The 18787-nt window shown below is 33.6% G+C and overlaps 2 protein-coding genes and 1 non-coding gene across 3 annotated transcripts; 2 read left to right on the top strand and 1 right to left on the bottom strand.

Annotated features, from left to right (window-relative positions):
• Positions 1-123: 123 nt before the first annotated feature.
• Positions 124-1672, top strand: LOC110740141 (RNA polymerase II C-terminal domain phosphatase-like 4). Its single transcript, XM_021920636.1, has one exon. The coding sequence runs from the start codon at positions 124-126 to the stop codon at positions 985-987; it is 864 nt and encodes a 287-aa protein (XP_021776328.1). The 3' UTR covers positions 988-1672.
• Positions 1673-2733: 1061 nt separating this feature from the next.
• Positions 2734-2805, top strand: TRNAE-UUC. The gene has a single exon. It is a non-coding gene; the product is annotated as a tRNA-Glu (tRNA).
• Positions 2806-11515: 8710 nt separating this feature from the next.
• LOC110740019 (DUF21 domain-containing protein At2g14520-like) lies at positions 11516-18619 on the bottom strand. The gene is given in 12 exon segments (XM_021920500.1): positions 11516-11940; positions 12041-12171; positions 12174-12308; positions 12633-12760; positions 13166-13239; positions 13963-14050; positions 14177-14316; positions 15829-15915; positions 16041-16154; positions 16794-16877; positions 16961-17037; positions 18181-18619. Coding segments are annotated over 12 exon segments (1281 nt in total). The 5' UTR covers positions 18359-18619; the 3' UTR covers positions 11516-11895.
• Positions 18620-18787: the final 168 nt, after the last annotated feature.

Genomic DNA, 18787 nt, shown 5'->3' with positions numbered 1-18787 from the left:
ACCTATAAATTACAAGCTCCTACAATCTTTATTTATACAAAAACGTAACAATTTCTTTTATTCTTGTTTTTAGATTGAGCAATCTTTTTTATATTTTTGATTAATTAGAGAGAGTTAAAGAAAATGTGTGAGGTATTATCTATTGATAATATTATTATTAATGATAATAATAACAACGAACCATGCCAACATGCTGCATTCATCAATAACACATGTGCATTTTGCAAACGGCTCAAGAAAGATTGCAACAATCCCATTACTATACCGTTTCGTTACATCGATCCCAATTTCTCTCTCACCGTGGAGGCGATTCAACACCTACGAGGTTGTAACTTTGAAACGTTACTAAACCGCAAGAAGCTACACTTAGTACTTGACTTGGATAACACATTGATACATTCGATAAAGACCTTATCAAAAAGATTTACCCTAGAGGATAGGGAAAAGATCAAAACATCCTATGAAGATGTGTACGAGATTTGTGATGGTACGAGGTTGGTTAAGTTAAGGCCGGGTGCTCGTGATTTCCTTGTACAAGCTAGCACTATGTTCGAGTTATCCATCTACACTTTGGCAAAAGAATCATACGCTAAAGAAGTGGCTAAAATGCTTAGATCGAATGTGTGCCAAAAAAGGGTTAAGTTTGAAAATGTGATTTCTAAGGAGGATTGTACAAGTTGTTGTCCTAAGCAAAGACGGAAGGGGCTTGATGTTTTGTTGTCTGACGAACGGGTGGTTTTGATTGTGGATGATTTAGAAGAGGTTTGGAGTAATGAACATAAGAAAAATCTAATAAAAATTAAGCCATATAAGTTTTTCAAGAGAAAAAGTCCTTGGTTTGAAGCTTTCTTAGAAAATGACCAAGAACTTTCTCGGGTTTTGGGTGTTCTAAAGAAGGTTCATAATGTATTTTATGAAAAGGAAGAAAGAAATTATGATGGTAAAGATGTGAGGGAAGTGCTTGAAGAATCAAGATTCAGTCTTTAGTTGAAGAATTTTTTTACGTGCGGTGGTTTGGAAAGAGTAATAAAGTTTTATTTTAATGAGAAAAAGATTATATGTGGTTGAACCAAGGTTTTGCAAATGTATTTGATTGTAATTTTCTTAATGTAATTTTAGATATGGTGTATTAAACTCATTGAGCTCACAAGTCACAAGAATACTATGACGTCTACGAGACTATGAGTATAGTGTATTAGTGTTTGCAATAGTAAAAAAAATTTGGGTTTTTCTAAGCTATGCCCCTGAGGAGATGGGTTTTCTAAGTTGTGCCCATGCTTTTTGAAAGTTTTAAGCCATGCCCCTGAACTGCTAATCTTTAATCAACTATACCCTTCCCCTAATCCCTCCGTTAACTTTCTGTGAAAAAATCTGTTAACTTTAATTATTTTTTTTTTAAAAAAAAAAAACCAACCAAAAATCCTCTCTCTTCCCAACCCCTCCACCTCCTACCACCCACCAACACACCCCAGGCCACCCGCGGAACCCCACCTGCGAGCCGAACCCCACCAGTGACCCCTACCATCACCCATCATAGCCCCACCACCACCCATCGCAGCCCCACCACCACCCATTGCAGCCCCACCACCACCTAGTGCACCACCAAAGAAAGTGTTCGAATGCAATGGAGGAATTTAATTCGAATTGAAATTTCGACAAATTGGTTTAGGGATTTTGTTCATTGGATTCAAATTGCAAAATTAAGTTGTTAATTGTTGTTTTCGTTTTGAAATTAAAGAATTTGGTTCAAAACAATAGAAAACCCTAATTTTTCCCCCAATTTGATTTTAATTGTTAAATCATCAATTTTGGTTCAATTAGATTGAGATTAAATACACAAAACTTGTTTTAATTGATTTTTCCAATGAAAATCTGCACGAATATGGTTCAATTGGTTGAAATTGTTCGACGTTTGCCCAAAAATTTTAGGAAAATGTTCGAAAATCTGGCCACGAAGAATGGCGGTGGTGGTGCATCAAGTGGCTAGGTGTGGTAGTTGTTGGGGTACGAGGAGAGAGAGGGGGAGATTAGGGTTAAGGAGTTGAGAGAGAAGGAGAGAGGAGGGTGACGCGGTGGTGGGTCAAGGAGGGAGGAGCGAGGCGCGGTGGTGCGGCTGGAAGTGCAGTGGTGGGTAGTTGTGAGGGAGGAGAGAGAGGTGTTTGGGTGTTTTGGGGTTTTTTTTGTTTTTTTTTAAAAAAATTTATTTATTTTGAAGTTAACAGAAAGTTAACCTAAGTTAACGGAGGGATTAGGAGAGTTGTATAGCCGATTAAAGATTAGCAATTTAGGGGTATAGCTTAGAATTTTAAAAAAGAATGGACACAACTTGGAAAACCCAACTCCTCTAGACATAGCTTAAAAAAATCCAAAAAATTTCCTTTCAAAAATAATGGTACTACCTATGTCCCTAAAAGATATATTATGTTTCTACTTTTATTTGTCGCGAATTCCTAGTCAAACCATGATACTTTCTACATTTGGTTGATCAATCACTGAAAATTTAATTAAATTAATTTAATTTCCCCTACACTTTTGATTAATAAATTTAAAAGCAAGAATACTATAGAGGTAATTATGACACAATGGACTAATCTAGATACTTTTACATTTTTTGAGACCTACTTTTTAATTAAAAATTATCCAAATGGGCTTATAATATAATAATGAAAAGAAATGCAGTTTATAGCTAAATATTTGTACTAATTGTTTTATTTGATAATGTTTATCAACAAATCCGATGTCGTCCAGCGGTTAGGATATCTGGCTTTCACCCAGGAGACCCGGGTTCGATTCCCGGCATCGGAACTTTTTTGCCTATCCCTTGACAAGTGCATTTAAAGTCTGTACGACTGTACTTTACACAAAATAACATTTCGAAGTTTTTTTGTCTTTTCAATGCTAGGAGTTAAAACGGTAAAAAACAAATGAAAATATACTCCCTCTGTCCCTTAATTTTTTGCCCCATTGCAAAAATATGGGTCAAATTTTTAATATTTTGACCATGAATTCTCATTAACTTATAAGTGATAATATATTCATGTGGATCTTGTTAGAATCATCTCATTGTATAGTTTATTAATATCAAATTTTTATAATTTCTACGCGTATAAAAATGAAGATATATACGTTTGAAGACGTGTCTTGGAGACCGTGAAAAGTCAAATAGGGCAAAAAATAAGGGACAGATGGAGTAACATTTTTTGCACTGATTTACGCAGTTATAAATTTCGAAATTAATAGCACCAAATTAGGAAAAATATTACGGAGTAAATGCTTTAAAATTATTTGATCTTTTGTAAGTAAAGATGTTTCGACCTTAACTAGAATATAAGCTTTTAGTACAGAGTATAAGTATTGGGTTTTTCTACGTAATAATAATTCAGATTGTCTTTTGTTAAGAAATGATTATTACTCCATATTATTGAATTCCAACAATAATCTTCGAATATGTATATTACGTTGTATGTTAAATGTCTGATGGCTATGTTACAACAAATAATTTTTTCTTAATCAAAAAATTAATGTGCAGTAATCATCCCAACAAATAACAAATCAAAATGGTTAGTTGACTTGATCTTGAAGCTGCTAATTAGTAATTAAAAACAAGTTAACACTAATAAACAATTGTTTAATTACAAGATTCGGAAGTTAGCCATCTAATTAATTAATAAATAATGCTTGAGCAGCAAGTTGCATGACATTGAGCACAACGTCTGCAGCTCATAAGCTGAGAAATACAGATATGATAACCAGGCCATGTGATGCTCCAGTTATGGCACACACGCATTATGTATACTGTTAAACTTTATATTATATTTATACTCCCTAATCTACTTATAATTAAATTAGGAGAAAGAAAATATATAATATGATATTAATTAATATGTTACTTTTAATCTTTTATGATTATGAAAGATGCATATATAAATAATTGTTGTAGTACATCCTGTGCAACACATGCTTTACAACTTTTAGCAGTAGAATGAATTTATGGTCAATAAGAAGAAATTGTGTAAGGTCTTAGCTTTATCAAGCTAAGCAACTTCGCTTGGACTAGGGATGGTAATGGGGCCGCGGATCAGCACTTAAGAGTCCTATCTATCCGTAGGCTAAATTCCGTGATAGAGTAGGAGTTTAGGGAATTTGCAAAGACTAATTAACATGACACGACTTAATTAGGCACAATAGACACTTGTGATATGTTTTAAAACTAGCTTGATCATCTAAAAACACAAAAGCTAGACATTACAAATTAATAAAAAATCTTCGTTATCTGTTGATATAGAAAGAAATAGACGTTTATGGTAAAGATCATATCTATAGTGCAGTTATTAGGAAAAGTTATATCTTTACAAAATTTGTTAATTATCATGGTAATTAATTAAAAAAAAAGTAAAAATTATCTAATAATTTTTCTTTTGTTGTTTGCTAAATATATATAAATAATCTGACACTGGTTAATGTTCATATAAGAAGTTAAGAAGTGCATCAATATTAAAGAAAATCAATATTAATTAAATCAACGGTCTTGTAATTGTCCGAACCATGTCACATGCATCAAAATATAATTTTGGAAGAATACATTAAGAAGATTCCAAGAATAAGGTTGGCGCTTATATATGAAAATTATTAAATTAAATTAGATTAAGACGTTATATCAGTTTGGTTAAGGTTTTAAAAATAACAGAGTTATTAACAATATAGATTCTCCTTGGAATAAATCATGAAAATTTTGTATTATCTGATAGAATATGTACAAAAATATAATACAGCAAGTACTAAATTAAACAGTTTAGAGATAGTATGAAGCTTCGAATAATCAAGACCGAAAATTGGAAGAGAAAATTGAAATTATCATATCCTCTGTATAATTATAAAGATGTGAATGTATATCATTAATCTTGAAACATCCAAGGAAAAAAAAATCTAAAAAAATGTGTAAGAAATCGAATTATTACAACTAATTTGACTGTAAGATCGAAAAATGTCAAATTTGCGAGCATTTAACTCGATCAAGTCTCATGAACTATAAACTTGGTTACAAATGATACAATAAGTTGAGATAATTTTCCCAATAGCACCATCTTTTTCGATCTTCAAATTTTGAGTCATTTTATTCCAAAGATGAACACCATAAGACTCCCGAATAATCTTGTTGTACGTGTTTGTAACCCACTCTGAATCACTTCTTCCAGTGGAGTTTCGAAACAACTTGTAAATCTTGTACCAATCAACAGGATAAAATGCCATAGGAGACATCATATTGAATTGATACCGCGAATCATCAACTGTGCTTTTTATAACTCGTGTAGCCATGTATGGTCCATTATGGCCCCATAAACTCCCGTCAAAAGTCGAGTTGAACTCTTCCAAGAACCTATACAACAAAGGATGTTCCTTATCAAAGATCAATACCGCGTTATTTACTGAAATCCACACCTTCTTTTTCTCATCTAATTCTTGTACTCCAATCGTGTTCCTTAAGCCCGAAACATCCTTAAGTATTATCATATCGGTGTCAAGATAAACCCCTCCATACTTGTACAAGATTACGAGTCTTAAAAGATTTGACAGATTTTGAGTAATAGGGATCTTCCCTGGGTCCACCTTGCCATCCTTGAGCCTTTCAAGCCAATCATGAGCCGGTGTTCCACTAAACAGAAGGTTAAAATCCGGGGCTATTGGCAGGATTAAGTGACCGCGTTCTACCAATGGTTGAATCATTTCGCGGCCTGGTTTTGAGGCCATTATCCTGGAGACTATGAAGACGCAACCTCCAGGATGTGCCTTAAGAACACTCTCTAAGGAAAACATTTCGCGCTTACCAAAAAACTTGGTGGACGATATCCATGTCATAAAGATATTTACTCTGCATCTTTTTTCACTGATATATTGCTGTAACTTCTCCTCAAATTTTCGCGTCTTTGGTGTTGACTCGAGTACTTTAGAACCTGGAAGCCTTAACTTGATCCACTGCATCCTTTCTTCGGATGAATTACTGTAAGGAGGATTTGAAAGATGATCATATTGGTCAATTGACGCGACAATTGATTCGTCGTCCTCATCTTCCTCTGCCTCTTCCTGTTTTTTCTCTGTCTGAATGACAGCTACAGGTAGAGATGTAGACTGCGTTTGATCATTTTTTTCTGTTTTTGCTTCCTCGACGACTGATGCTTCTGGTGACACTGATGAATTGACAGCATCATCATTCACAGGTGAATCAACACCAGGAGTTGCTGAAATCTTTTCGGTTTTTTTCTCTTCCTGCACTACCTCTGCTGTCAAATTTGGAGACGGAATTTCGACAGCAGGAGATGGTACTGAAATTTGTTCATCTTTCTTATCCTGCACTTCTGCAGTCAGATTTGGAGACGACGGAATCTCAACAACAGTTGGTCGTTGAACCTGATCATCCTTCTCTTCCTGCCCAAATGTCGAATTTGGAGCCGGATTTTCATTAACAGAATCTGGTAATAATTGGGAATCTGACAACAACGGCGCAGTTGCTGGATTTGCTTCTGGGTTGACAACAATCTCCTCCTTCAGTAAACTAACAGAAGGGGTTGTGAAATCGTTGACCGACAACGGAGTTGTTGCTTCTTTCGTTGTTGGACTAAGGTTAACAATCCTAAGGTATTCAAAATGATTAATATATTGTTGAGGGTACTTTAGATAAAGCAGAGATAAAAAGGAGATTGTAAAGAAAGCAGTGATCATGTAAATTGATACAAATGATGAAGGTATGAAGGAGAAACATTTTCGATTCGAATTCGACATTTTTGTGTTCAGAGAACAGGATGATGAAGAAGAAAGAAGGGGGATTGAAATTTGTAAGGTTTAGTCAAGAAATCTGCATTATTTTCTTGCAAGAAGATTATGAGCATTAATTTTTGTTTTGTAATGCTAATTGATTTTTATAAGTTATATTGCTATTGGTTGTGACAGAGTGTAGAGGAATATGGAAGAAAAAATAAATTGATTGAATGAAAAGAATAATATAAATTTTGTAAAATGTCCTTTGAAGATTATCCAAGCATGATATACATTTGACTTGTGAGATTTAAGCAAAGTTGTAAGCTTATAATTAATTTTTCTACCTTATATTAAAAATTTGATTATAATAATTGGGATATAATATATGTTACATGTAAATAGGTGGAGTGAATGTTTCTATCAAATTCGTTGATTTGATTTTTATAGAAGTTGTGGGTTTTATATTATTACAAATGATTTCGACATCTCACAAAATTAAAATTAATTCTTTAAAAATTAATTAATTAATTTCATGAGTAATTTAATTAATTGGATATATTATGAGTTGGTAAGATCAAGAAAGTTGTGCATAGGATGTCATTGTACTTATAATTGTATAACAGCAGTGAAGACTATTAGTTTGTCATCATTCTCGAACAAAAGTAATTGAAAGTGTTGCGGCGGCGATTAAGAATGTTAGTTGTTAAAATATAAGTTGTATAAAAAGTGTGGATGATAAAGAACATAATAATACTAGTGAAATCTTCAAAATACTTTGTTTTTAGGTTGGATGGTGTTTATATAAGGTAGCAAAAGTTGTTTCCCTATAATAATAATCTATTTGAATTGGTACAATTTTCAACAATAAGTTTAGCTGACATTTGAACACTATTATGAGTTTATGACATGCCGCAAGGTGATGCAACTACTCTTTTACATTGAATAGGTCATCGTTAACGGTTTGTAAATCAAGTTTGAATAGTGATAACATGTAAGAACAATTAAAACTTTCTAGTAGATGTCAACTAAATAAATAAATAATAACCACAATGATTTTTATTGAGAAAGATTTTCTTACAGGAGCTAATCCATATAACCATAATTTTAATGTCGATGTATCACGTACGGTTAAATAGTTCTAAAATTGAAATATATGTACGATGATAAAAAAAAAAAAAAAAAATTATTAGTCAATATGATGGTACTTAATAGCTACTGTCTTTTTTTTTTTTTAGGAAAACAATGCATATATCAATTAAAGAAGTCAAATCCGCTAAGGTTGTCAAGCTATTGAAATGGTTTGAATAGCTACTGTATTATAATGAAGGATTTTCCTTTTCTAGGGGATTTGTTATTAATTGTGTAGATAGACATAATGAATTTTGATTATGATTTCCATCTGTAAACAATTTTTACCCTTTTTCTTACTATCTTGATTGAACATTTATTGCAATTTTAGAAGAAACAATGAGATTTACCGATTTACGTAATCATAAATTCATAATGTGGATTTGATATGGAGTTTTATTTTACTAATAATAATTGACATATATTATACAAACAATTTCAGTAGAAAATGATTTTTGATTTGTTGTGAATTGTGATGTGATCAATTTGATTCGGAGTCATGATTTTACAAATTTCTTTCCATTAATGACTACTGTTTGGGTCCAATTTAGTCCAATTGGGCCTAAGCACTAAATGATCCAATTAAAAGCCCAAGGTCAAGGTTCAACTCTCCAATTGTGCTAAAGTCAAAGGTCAGCCCACAAAGCAAGCCAATTGGGCTAAGGCCCAACCTCTCCATGTATGATGAGGTATAAAAGCCATCATATTGATAGATTCATATGGAGATTCATTCATAGATTCATATATTCTGAGATATTCCAAAAAGCCTCAAGCAACAAACTCTCTTGCATAGTGTCTTCTTCTTACACATTGTACTGACTTTAGCATCGGAGGGGCCTTCCTCGGCAACACCCCCGAGGCTAGTTTACGTGTGTTTACTGTGCAGGAAACCTTCGGCCCAACATAACTTGGACCGAATCCAGTCTTCTCCATTTCAGCGGACCTTCGACAAGGTCCCATTGTTTTCACCCGAAACAACTACTATGATGACTATGAAACAATTGCCAATTGGCATAGCTTTCGTGGCACTTCGTAAGCTTTATTGTGGTAAAATTAAAACTGTTCCTTAGCTAATTTTATTGAATTGGATTGCATTTGGTTGACTTGACTGGTGAAACTAATCAAAATTGATTTTTGTGAATTTACAATGTTTCTATTACTAAAACATATTGTTATTATCAAAAGGAAGGTCCGGCCTAAGTGAGAAGATCGCATTAAAGACAAAGATTCGCTCAAAGTCTTGCCTAAATTACTTGATGAAATTAATGGTAATTGATGTATAATATTAAGTCAAATTGGCCTAAGCAGAGCTTTGTAAATATTATCGAATTCTTTTTTGAACTTACGTTTAAGAATGATACAAAAAAAAAAAAAAAAAAAAAAAAAAAAAAAACTATACGAGTATTCTCTATTATTTATTCAGTCAATTTTAGTAGATGTAGTAGTGGCTTATTTGCGTGAGTAATGTTCCTTGTGGATATTCTAATTCATTCTTGCATGTACTTGTTCAAGGCTTACAATACTTGTTCTACAATTCACAAAGCGTTAGTAAAGCTTAAAATGTCAAGGATATTATCCTTGATTAACAATCAAAGGCAATTTAAGTACAGTTTTAATTAATTTATGTACACGAATTACGATGCAAATATTGCAGACGAAAAGTCATTTGATTTTATATAATGTTTAGTGTCTCTATATTTTGTTTTCTAATTCAAAATAGCCAATTTGTCTAACATTTTCTTTTTACTTGAACCTCAGCTATTTTTTTTTTAAAAAGTATTTTCATAAATTTACTACATATTTTAGAATTTTGTCAGTTGTTAGTTAGTTCACAGGAAATTCCAATAATTTAATTATTTCTTTATTGAAAGTTTTACTCCTATGTTAATTGTAAAAATTAACATGTGAGGTTACATGAAAGACAAGCTGGTATTACACTACGTATCTATAGAACAAATTTAATACATAGAAGATTCCAAATTATGCATGTCACCTTAATAATTACATATATATCCAAGAAAAATAAATATAGTGATTTTTTATATATAATATCCTTATTGCCAATTCACTTTCATTAGATATAGTAAATTAGCAATATTCATGCCGATTCAAGTCTACATTACACCCGAATTTACATATCTCTCGATAACAAATATTATGTACAAACCGATTTATTAAGTACACATCAAACATTCAAACACATAATTTGTTTTATACTTACGCACCCGCCTCCTTAAATTATCATCACCACATATATTTACATTCTCTATACCATGATAGCATAACAGAATTTACAAGCCAAAAGGTTCATAACGTGATCCACTAAATAATTCTCAATCATCTTATTCTATACAAAGTACATAATTTCTGGTATAAATCATATTCAAGATCTCAAACTAGTGTAAATTATGAGTAGAATTTGCTTGATTATTTCCTCTTCCTCATCTTTTCCGTTGCTTGCTCCTACATGCTCCTACCGCAAGATACTCACTGCCTCTTATATATATATATGCACTCCAATTTTCTTTCTTTTTTTCCTTAATTTGTTAGACATTTTCCAATATTTTCTTTATTAGGCATGTTCTTAATTAAATATTTATTAACTTTAATGTGATAATTGATAAAACAAAGCACTTGATAGTCACGTTACAACGACTACCAAAGGTACGTATTAGTTTAGTAAACCAATTTCTCACCACGTGTGGATACCTTTTGTTCCTCCTTAAGTAATATAAATTCTACGCATACAAATTTCTAGTATGACTACTTGCACTACTAATATTTCTTATCATTATGTATAAATAAGTTTGTTGAGTAGTTAGCGGTAGGAACCTGTAGGAGGTCGCGACCATAATTTTCAATGCGGATGTGATCAAAGTTAGTCCTAAAATGACTTGTTATATTCTTGAAAGATGAATTTATGCAAAGGTTATAATCGCTTGACAATGTTGATGCTCTTGTATCGAATTGATGGTGACTTGCTACATTGTTCAAGGTATAATATCACAAAAGAATCAGATATAGAGGTTTCAATTCGAGTGTTCGAATCGAGTTCGATTAGGTCGAATCAGATCAGGTCTATTTCAAACTCAAGTCATGCTAAATTATTATGTCCATGAGAGTCGAATTTTAAATCGGATATTTTTCAGGTCGGATAAGATTTCGACTCCTCTAATCGGATGAGATCATTCTAATTATTTGAACGTAAGGAATTCACAACCATCTTGAATCTAGCATAAAATGGGAAAAAAGGGTAATCACGTACCTACGCATGTAATATCCCTTTATTTTCGGTATAAGAATTATGAAAGGCAATAAATTAGATAAAATCTGGTCTATATATCCCTCGAGTCTTTAACCCCATATGCAATTATTCTCTTTCTTGCGTCTTACCATTCCAATTAAACAAGCTTTGTGTTAAAGGCTTGAAAGCAACCTTTATTACCTAATACAATTATTGACCTAGTCATCTGTATTATAACACTTTATATAAAAATATACAAAGCACTTCCTATATAATAATAGCATGTGATATGTGTATATGACTACGCCAAAATAAGCAGATAATGTTTCATTATCAGAAATCATTTACCTATTCCAAACCTGTTCAACAAGTAATCTCGCATAATTTTAATTCACACAAGAACTCAAGGGTATTATTGACCTCAGTGATGTTGAAATTGCACAAAAAGGGACCTCGAGAAACTAATCAAGCATTAATCTATTATTTGTCCTAAAAACAGCTTACACGCGCTAATAGATTTTTTGTAGGTTAATGCATTCACCTCAAACGAAGTGACCATCAGCAACTGTTAGCTTACATTTACAACACATTCACAAAACAAAGTACCGATATTGATAATGGCATATATCATACATTCCAGCCTCAGACCACCTAAGACCTAACCTAGCTTCGGATTGACAAGTTGTTTTGTCTGAAACTTAATCCTCCTCTTTTGGACTGATAATGGTTATATCATCTATAATTAAGATATTCACTTGTATAGCCAAGTGTCATGAATCATCAAAATGATGGTCTGTCTCGTCATAAATCTCCTCCTGCAAATACACCATTAAACCAATTTCCGATAGGTTCGTCAAGTTAGTCAAGCTAGTTTATGACAAATTTAGGGAGTAGACAAACATTAAATTCAATTACCTGTAATAGCTCTTCAATGACATCTTCCAAAGTGATAATCCCGATCGCTTCTTCTTTATCAGGCTTTGGCAAAGGCTGCTCAATCTCTAAGATGTCTGAATATATATCCCTATTCCATTTCTTAGCCCTCACTCGTTCGATTTGTTACTGTTTGGGAAGCTCTTCCACTTGTAGAAGTTTCTTTTCTGTTTCAGACTCTTTGCCTTCTCTAGAGTCCCCTGTTGCTCATCATCATCGTCAATGACCACCTTCACCTCTTTCACTGAATCTACACAAAGGACAAAAGATAATCACGGAGTAATAATTATTACATGTTCATCTCCTCCTACCGACAGACGGTTTGCTAAGCTTTTAGAAGCACTGAGGAAGGTTCAGAGGCAATTAACAAAATAAACTGCCTGGCTAAATAAGAGGTTTTAAAGTTGAACCCAGTCTTTTAGGATAAAAGAAACTGAATTTTGTAATGATTGGTTTTTTTATCAAACAGGAGTTCAGTATCCCTCAATAAAGTTTTTAAGGTTGTATCTAGTTTAATGATTAAAAGAGACTCATTATTAAATATTAATGAAGCAGGTTAAAGACCAAGAATTACCTCCCACAGAATTACCATTGACAAGCGGAACCTCTGGTTTGTTCACATGCCGAATGACTACTGCCATGTGGCTGTGGCCTTTCTGAAACTCATTCAGTATGTCATATAGAGGCAATGTTTCAAGTACCCTACATAAGAGACACAAATATGAAAATCTACATGATAAAATGCAAAGTGCACTTATTCAATTATTCGACATGTATATTTGGGAATAAACTCTACCAGGAGTACAATCATATAATCCCTATATCTTTCTATTTAACATGAGCCAAAAAAGACTTGGTGGAAAGTAGGTCCCTTTTTTTTTTATTTTTAATTACTAATTTGGTAGATAAGAGAAGAGACATTTGGATTACTCCATATAGAATAAGTAGTGAACCATGCAATGGAATAAGGGTAAAATAGAGAGTTTCCTTTGCGTACAAGAAAGAGAGCAAAATTAGTGAGTTAATGAAAGAATTGGAGGGAATAATTTTAATCGCATTGAACTTTTGAGTAACAAACATCATTTGAATGAAAATCACTACCCATACCTTGGAATTTTGCGAATTGTTACACTCTTCAAAGGTATTTCGTCTTCTGGATCAATAGTTAACAGATTTTTCACCTGAAATTGTTAAGCAATCATTATTAGAAGTCATGAATGATAGAACTACTAGGATTCAGGATACAGGAAATCATACTGCAGTATATATTGACACACAATAAAATTACAAGGATTGCCCACACAAAAAATTCAGAATAAAGATAGCAGACCATTTTATTATCCACCATTGCTCAGTCACACACTTTCTTTGAAGTGAGATACTTTGGATCGAATATGAGAACTAAATAAGCCTGGGTTCTATTGTTACACTTAGCTAGAGAGATATATTGGTGTTAGAGCATGAAGAGAAAGCAGGTTCACATTTCTACCCATTTAGTGCATTTGATGGAAAAGGAAGTTCACATTTCATCATTTCAGCTACATTCTTACAAAGAAGTGTATAGCTGAGAAGCAATATGATGGGAGGATTAGCAGATATTCATGTTCAGGAAGTTTTGTCCTCTGCTTCCATACTACAATCTCCATACTTCATTCTCTTCTATAAGGTGAAATTTAAATTATTATGGTGAGATCTTTCCCTCTGTTTCTCTATTCTACACTGTTATCTCATCTATAGAAAATTCATTAGTAATAAATTTAATAAGTTTATACTGCCAAGTATGGCTCATCTCAATTCTCAAAAGCAACAGAAAAAAGCTGTAGGGATTACTGTGAAATCAAATTTAATGCGGTGTTTATGGTATGAAGCAGCAAAGTTGAATGAAGAAAACAACACTAACATACCAGAACAAGTCCAATAATATTTGTTTGCTGCTCATAATATACTGGAATTCGGCTATGGCCATTATCCAGAATTGCGTTCATTGTGACCCTGCAAAGGAGATTATATGAACTTACATTTAGCAATTTTATTTTCCAGAGCAGGGCTGATGAAACAAATACACATATACTTCGTATATGTTTAATTATTACTATAAAGGGTGATAACATATTGCACCTATCCAATGTGGCATTGATGTCAACAGCAAATGTCTCAGATATAGGAGTCATTGCATCACCAGCAGTCTTCTCCGACATTTCTAGCGCTCCAGCAATAATAGTAGTTTCATCATGCGTTAATTCGCCACCTTTTCCAGCCTGGTTCCAACAAATAAAGATCGGATACATGGTTACATGAAGGTTCGATATATCAAGGCAATAGTCGCAATACCATTAGAGATGCAATAGAGCAACATAGGCCTTGCTATGATGGCTGACACTTTATACAAAACATCCTATATTGTTTTTTTTTAAAACTCAACACCTGTTGTCACATCCTGTAGGAGCTTTGGAGTTATAAGACACTCCACGGTTTTTACATGAAGGTTATCTGGTCAAAATCCCGTGGAAGACCTCGCTCAGGCTAGGTCTAAGCTTTCGACTTCTTTGACCATTGTAACCTCATTGAACCTCCTCCCAAAAGTGCTCACTTCAGTGGGTCTTTCCGGAAGGGGTTAAAATCCTTCCTTGCACTAACAGTTTTCTATTGATTGGAATGAGCACTTTAGGAGTTCATCAACTTGTTCTTTCTAAGAAATTTTCTTACCTTCATTAGGGGCCACAGGTGTTGCTAACCTCTGAAGTTGAAAAGAAGTGTAGCTAGAGAAAGATTGGGTTCTATAATTATAAGATGTCTTGTTAAAGGTAGGATTCCACATTTCAAATTTTCAATCAAAATATCATTTCTCCAGAATTAATCATGCTTAAAGACTGGGATAGCAGTGGCTTGGACCTCTACAAGTCTTTGGCAATAAGAAGGAAATACTGGTGGAGGCTCAAATTCACAAATCAAAGAACAGGTCCATTCTCTCATGATGCTGACAGAATTAACAAAGCACAATTTGATATACCGATTCAATGCTTGAAGGATAACTTGATTCCCCACTCCAAACCAATTGGAGGTCCATGGTACTCCCAAGCCTCTTTGGTTTTAACAGGGTACGTTGTTTGTCACATACTCACATAGTCACATGGAAGGGAAAATTCTCAAAGAGATCCACAAGAAAATTGAAAAGTCAGTAGTGCTAGACTGCTAGTAGCCGTAGTCTTTTCAAACATGGAGAAGAATCAGCCAATTACCTCCTAGTTCTTTTCCCTAGGTTCTCTATCTGGCATGAATTTGTTGTTCTAAAAGGTTTGCTAGGTTCAGGATTAACTGAATACAGTTAATAACTTGAAAAAGATGGAAAAAGGGATAGTTAAAGGGTGGAAGCTGATCCCTTTTCAAAAACTGCGTATTTTGAAGGTGTAGGATCGAATCGAATTTGTGACATCAGATTTTGATGGAAATGATGACTTTGTGACATCATAATTTTTGCATCATTTCTCCATTCTTGATACTGTTGATAAGATCATTAACTTGGGGGCATTAGCAATCCTTTTTTTATTTGAAACAACTCTTATTTTACAGGGAATCAGGGATGACTTCTTTCCTCAACCCCTCCACTATAAGGAAAACAACCAACTTTAGTGTTTTTAGACACTTTTAGCCTCTTCTCATTGGATTTCACAATTCTGGTTTATCTGAGAGAAAAAAGGGTATGGGTTCCGACCATAATAAATCCTAAAGAAATATCATAAGAAAAAATTATTTTATAATCAAACACAGACCTCATTTCCATGGAAATCGACAAGTGTCTTCAATTCAGCTCTTCGGAAAAGAGCCACATGCCCATGCCCAAGAAGATAGTCTAGCAGCTGCAGACGAGAATATTAACAAGCCATCAACATAATGACATAAATGGCCAGGAAATAATAAGAAACTTCAAAAGCGTCACCAGAGTAAGCAAGTTAAACAGAAAAACATAAGAGGAAACATAAACCTTGCTTATAGGATAGGCAACAGGAAAGCAAATCCAAACAAGAACACGAACGAAAGGCGCTACTGTTGCACCAATCGCTAAACCATGTCGAGAACAAACTGACTGTGGTATAATCTGCATTTGCAATGGAACATCGATTAGATTGAAAAATATAAGAAACCGTTAACATGAAAGGAAATATACTTGTTTGTACAAAAACGTCAATTACACAGTACTACTCAAACAATAATACCCTTGGTCAGGAAACAGCTCTACTTTCAATCAGGTAGTTGTGGTACATGTAATCTATGATAACTAGAAATTTATCTAAGGAGAGGGAAATCACAGTTCATCGAAATCTAATGACTAAAAAGCTTTCTTTTCAAGCAAGGTTTGATCATCTAAGCAGAATGGGTATAGCCTAACATAAACAGCAGTACAAAATTCACTCACACCAGTATCTCGAGTTATAATATTATAGTACTCTCTCCAATCCAAAGCATAGGTCATCATATTATAGTACTCTCTCCAATTCAAATTATAAGGTGAGCTTTCATAATCTAAAATATAAATCATTATGCAATACCTATACAGCATTGATGTCATTCTTTACACTGTCAATAAAATATCATAGGCCACTTTATATTGATTACCATGTGACAAACTGACAATGTCAATGCAGTTTTAGATAAAGTTAGTTAGAATCTATACGTAAATGTGAATATTACCAGCAACGTATATTCTGGATAGCATAGCAAAGTCTCAAAAACTGACCTCGCCAAACAGAAGTATCAAAGTAACTGAAATGAGGATGGCACCCCAGGCTGTAACCAAACTATCTAGAAAAATTGGAAGTGCCTACAAAAGCAGGGTTTGGATTTTTTAGCTTGTATTTTCTACAAAGTTAGTGTGTTAGACATAAATTAGGAGCTTGAAAATACCTCCATAGAAGCAGCATTGCAGATAAGCAGAGTACAGAGTAGTAGATGCTGATTTTTAACAACAGGCAATATCTTCTCTATCATGAGAAGAGGCAGAAGTTTTCATTAGAAGCAATATACTATAATTTTCAAGCTTTACAATGATTGCACCCAAAAAACACACACACACACACACACACACACCCAAAAAAAAAGAGTAAATATAAAATTAAAAAGCTTCAATATTTCTGAAAAATAATAGCAACATACTATTACCAAGAAAAAGAAGTGATTTATAAACTACCTTTTCTCAACAGTTGGGTGATCTATAAACTGAGACATAAACCAAGCTATCCTTCAAATATTCTTTAGCAACATACTACCTCCGTTTCCGAATGGTCTTAATACTCTTTAACCCTTTCCGTGTTGGTCCATTTCCTAATTACTTTATGCTAAACACATACAGTAGCACCATAGCCCTTAAATAAGAAGATAAGATATATCCAATGATTCCAATCAACTACGAATTACAATTGAATCCTAGATAACTGAAACAGTTCAGTTGAAGTTAAACTTCCCATTATTCCCTTTTGTTGCAGTTTACGTGCTCTACCTTCTCAGAGTAACTCTTTCTACAAAATTCAAGTAAAATTAGGATACTATTGCACGATGAAAAGACTGAAGCATAGGATATTTCTAGTTCAACCTAGCCATCTTGAAGCTGGCTGATTACCACAAGTTCAACTATCTTTATCAAGGCGCTAAATTAGCAAGAATACTAGTCATTTTTTTCTAATATGAACACTTCTCCTCATGAAGAACAATAACCTACATCACACACATCAGACATCACCCCCTTCCTCAATACATAAGCACATATAACAGTCCGATATCGAAAAGAACACTGGCTTTGCAACCCAAACCAACCAAAATCAAAAACCAAAGCCATTTCAGTAGTCATTTCAAATAACTGTAGCTTTTTTAGTAATTTGTACCAGTTCATGTTACTCTAACTAATAATCACATGAAATTGAATAACCTAACTTCAACTAAATTATCCACAATTTCAATAAACCAAACCAAAAACATAATCAACATACTTAATCAAGCATACCAAACATAATCTTCAAAATCACATGAAATCAAAATGACAGCATTGCATAAACATACAACTCAAATCAAAATTAATCAAAAAATTAACAGAAAATCAGTAATAAACAGAGTAGAATTGGAAATTATACCAGCATGTTTACGATCCTTAGGAGTACCAGACTTAGCAAGAACTTCGAGATCAACAAGACTCATTGACATGAGCCCTAAAGTAAGACCAGACATTAATCCAGCAAAAATCACCAGAAAAACGATGATTCCAATATTGACGAAGAAATGCGTCTGACAACATGTATACTCAACCGTCATTTTCTCTCTCCTCCGAAATTAGAGATTAAGCTGAGAAATTAAGAACCGCCATTATTGCAGAATTTGAAGGAACCCTAGCTCTGTAAGAGGTAGTAATAATGGTAGAAGTTGCAGTAGCACTAGCTTATACGGAAGCGGTTTGGAGAGAGAAAATGAGAGTTTTGGTTTCTGAAATTGCGACGTGGATGACAAAGCTGATTGCGGGTGCGGTGTGGGCTCTTTAGTTTAAAGTGTTCCGGTCTTTACGGATTGATTACGGTAGTACTTCTTTTGTTTCTAAAAGTTCTTTCTGATTTTTTTGTTTTTTTTTTTAAGATGAACTGAGTACTTTATTTGAGTATAATATACGGAGTAATGAATTTTTTTTTGGTTGGTGTAGATGCCTAGATGGTAGATAGAGTCGAATTTGGTCTTAAGTTTTTGGATATC

Source organism: Chenopodium quinoa, unplaced genomic scaffold, assembly GCF_001683475.1.
Source record: "Chenopodium quinoa cultivar QQ74 unplaced genomic scaffold, ASM168347v1, whole genome shotgun sequence".
Taxonomy (NCBI): Eukaryota; Viridiplantae; Streptophyta; class Magnoliopsida; order Caryophyllales; family Amaranthaceae; genus Chenopodium; species Chenopodium quinoa.
The sequence above is the reverse complement of the archived record's forward strand: the minus strand, read 5'-3'. Positions and strand labels throughout refer to the sequence as shown.